Source organism: Pangasianodon hypophthalmus, chromosome 20 (genome assembly GCF_027358585.1).
Source record: "Pangasianodon hypophthalmus isolate fPanHyp1 chromosome 20, fPanHyp1.pri, whole genome shotgun sequence".
NCBI lineage: Eukaryota > Metazoa > Chordata > Actinopteri > Siluriformes > Pangasiidae > Pangasianodon > Pangasianodon hypophthalmus.
This window is the reverse complement of record NC_069729.1, coordinates 1,271,779-1,275,022: the sequence shown is the minus strand read 5'-3', so window position 1 is coordinate 1,275,022 and position 3,244 is coordinate 1,271,779. Positions and strand designations below refer to the sequence as shown.

The window sequence follows — 3,244 nt, the reverse complement described above, 5'->3', positions numbered from 1 at the left end:
AGATATTATGATATTATCTGAGTGTTATAGAGCCGATATAATAAATATAATCCAGTAGATATAATGTGTTTTATTTATATTACTCTTCTTAAAGCATGAAGTGATAGAAATGTTAAAAAAACAGGAAGTAATAGGACAAGGGTCATTCATAGGGAACACTAACTATTCATTTTCTTCATCCCTCCTTTCTCCCGTTCACTTCAGATTAGTTTCCTCCACCTGAACCTTTGAGTCACTGAATTTCTTACATGGAATTAAACCGGATCATATTTAGCTCACTCTTCCCTTTTTTTAAGTCGTTCTTTCAGCACTCTTTCGCTTTAATGACTTCTGAATATTTTCCAACCACATATTCCACATATTCATTTATATCAAGCACAGTCCACTTATCATCTCGTCCTCTCGTCCTCTCGTCCTCTCATCATCTCATCCTCTCATCCTCTCATCCTCTCGTCCTCACACTGCCTTGTTAATGAGAAGTACAGTTCTGTGCAAAAGTCTTAGACACATGCAAAGACGCCTTCAAAAATAATGAAATTAAATGTTTCTACATTAAAAAAATACTATAAAGAGCAGCAAACAGTAATAAATGAAACAAAGTCAGTATTTAATGTGACGATCCTTCACTTTAAATAAATAAAGCAGTATCTGAGGTGCAGTGTGTGCAGTTTTATAAGGAAATGAGCTGGAAGTGTTACTGAGCATCTTGCAGAAGCAGCCACAGTTCTTCTGGAGACTTTGACTGTCGACTCGCTTCTTATTTCTGCGGCGAAACCCAGCAGCCTTCATTATGTTTTTATCTGAAAAGTGTCTCTTATGGAATCTGCTGCTTTCTTTACTGACATACAAACATTTTTCTGGAACATTTCATTTTGTGCCGGAAAACTAATGTTTGGAATCGAAAATGTTTTTGTACTGAATCAATAATGTAGAAGCCAGAAAATAAAAATAGGATGCCTAAGACTTTTGTATACACACACACACACACAGTATATATAGTTTCTGTGCTCACTCAGTTAAGAGTTAAAAGTCTCCTGCTAAAACATATACTCAAGTGAAAGCCAGGAAGTTCTCAAATATTAAAAAGTAAATGTTTTTAACTGAAATTAAGAAATTAAATGAGTGAAGGTGAGAAATGAAAACTTCCTGGTTTTGTTTATTTGTTTGTTTTATAGGCAGACAGGTGTCTCATCAGTGTATCATTTTTCTACATGATCTCGATCATGATGTGTCCGGATTCCTCTAGAAAATGTGACATTTTATAATATTATAATATTAGAATAAAATACAGTAAAATGTGTGGAGAGTGCACTTGTTGGCTGGATGAGAGAAGAAGGAACAAGCACTTTAAAGGTTTTTTTCTCATAAATGTAATTGAGTGAGAATATATAACACTCAGGTAAAATATAAATACTCCCAAAATGATAGTATCAGTGGCTGGAGTATTTTCCTGCGTCTCTGCGTGTCTCGTGCATGGAGGCGACAGTCACAGGAGTGTTTATCAGAGGATTTCCTCACCAGTCATCTCAAATAACTTCCATTAAAGTCTGTGCTTTGTCACTTTGGATAAAGTCTATGCATTAATCGTAATCACTTAGCAAATAAAGCCAGGACAATCAAATAGCCTTCCCTCCCAAAAAAAAAAAAAAAAAAAACCATAAAAGATAACTAGTGAATTTCTCCCTATTCAGTGGAACTGATAACGCAATGACGTCTTCATGACTCAGAATAACGATTCACATCAGATACATTGCTGTAGTGCTGTAGTGGTTTTTGTTTTCATCGCACATGAGGGCGTGACTGTGTGGGCGTGGCTGTGAGGGAGTGGCTCTATGGGCGTGGCTGCAAGGGCGTGGCTGTGAGAGGTGTGGCAGTGAGAGGTGTGGCAGTGAGGGCGTGGCTGTGAAGGCATGGCTGTGTGGGTGTGGCTGTGAGGGCGTGGCTATGTGGGCGTGGCTGTGTGGGTGTGGCTGTGTGGGCGTGGCTGTGAGAGGTGTGGCAGTGAGGGCGTGGCTGTGAAGGCATGGCTGTGTGGGTGTGGCTGTGAGGGCGTGGCTATGTGGGCGTGGCTGTGTGGGTGTGGCTGTGTGGGCGTGGCTGTGAGGGCGTGGCTGTGTGGGCGTGGCTGTGTGGGCGTGGCTGTGAGGGCGTGGCTATGTGGGCGTGGCTGTGTGGGTGTGGCTGTGAGGGCGTGACTGTGAGGGTGTGACTGTGTGGGTGTGGCTGTGAGGGTGTGACTGTGTGGGTGTGGCTGTGTGGGCGTGGCTGTGTGGGTGTGGCTGTGTTGGCGTGGCTGTGAGGGAGTGGCTGTGAGAGGCGTGGCTGTGTGGGCATGGCTATATGGGCGTGGCTGTGAAGGCGTGGCTGTGTGGGTGTGGCTGTGAGGGTGTGGCTGTGAGAGGCGTGGCTGTGGGGGCGTGGCTGTGAGAGGTGTGGCTGTGAGAGGTGTGGCTGTGTTGGCGTGGCTGTGGGGGTGTGGCTGTGTTGGCGTGGCTGTGTTGGCGTTGCTGTGTTGGCGCGGCTGTGAGGGCGCGGCTGTGGGGGCGCGGCTGTGTTGGCGCGGCTGTGGGGGCGCGGCTGTGGGGGCGCGGCTGTGTTGGCGCGGCTGTGGGGGCGCGGCTGTGGGGGCGTGGCTGTGAGGGCGTGGCTGTGTTGGCGCGGCTGTGGGGGCGCGGCTGTGGGGGCGTGGCTGTGTTGGCGCGGCTGTGTGGGTGTGGCTGTGTTGGCGTTGCTGTGGGGGCGTGGCTGTGGGGGCGTGGCTGTGAGGGTGTGGCTGTTTAGACACCTTTGTCTGACGCTTTGTCTCTGTTTGTTTTTTCTTCTTTCCACTCACGTGCTGCATAAACTCTGTAGGAATTACACTCTGCATGTAGAAGCTATTAAACTGATCTAAAAGCACAATCTTCAGTGACGTCACCGTTACACAACCTGTACTTTTCTACAAAAGTGTTTGTGCAGAATTGATACTCATGGATAAACAGAAAAAAAGACTAATAGGCTATTTGTTCACTGTCCCACTGTCTCATGACACATTTTTTATTGAGTTTTATTAACTTAACGCCAAGTGCAACTGATCTGAAGCCAATACAACCAGAATCTCATTTCACAGTAGAGAAGTGGCACGTTTATTAACTGTTAGCGGTTCGTGACATGACGAGAACAAATTCCAACTGGAGGAGGGTTTTTTTCTCCTCGGTCACAAATTCTAAGTGGAAGACAGCAAGAAAGACTGGAGACATTTCTG

At 45.7% G+C, this 3,244-nt stretch overlaps 2 protein-coding genes across 3 annotated transcripts in view; one reads left to right on the top strand and one right to left on the bottom strand.

Moving 5' to 3' along the window:
• The window catches only part of tusc2b (tumor suppressor 2, mitochondrial calcium regulator b), a 5,291-nt gene extending 4,658 nt beyond the window's left edge, over positions 1–633 (top strand). For both annotated transcript variants that reach the window (XM_053227147.1, XM_034314270.2), the window contains one exon: positions 1–633. This exon is cut by the window's left edge and continues 1,086 nt beyond it. The gene's annotated coding sequence lies outside the window, so the exon portion shown is untranslated.
• A 1,309-nt stretch (positions 634–1,942) lies between these two features.
• On the bottom strand, positions 1,943–2,869 carry LOC117599924 (putative proline-rich protein 21). Its single transcript, XM_034314474.2, has one exon. The coding sequence runs from the start codon at positions 2,867–2,869 to the stop codon at positions 1,943–1,945; it is 927 nt and encodes a 308-aa protein (XP_034170365.2).
• Positions 2,870–3,244: the final 375 nt, after the last annotated feature.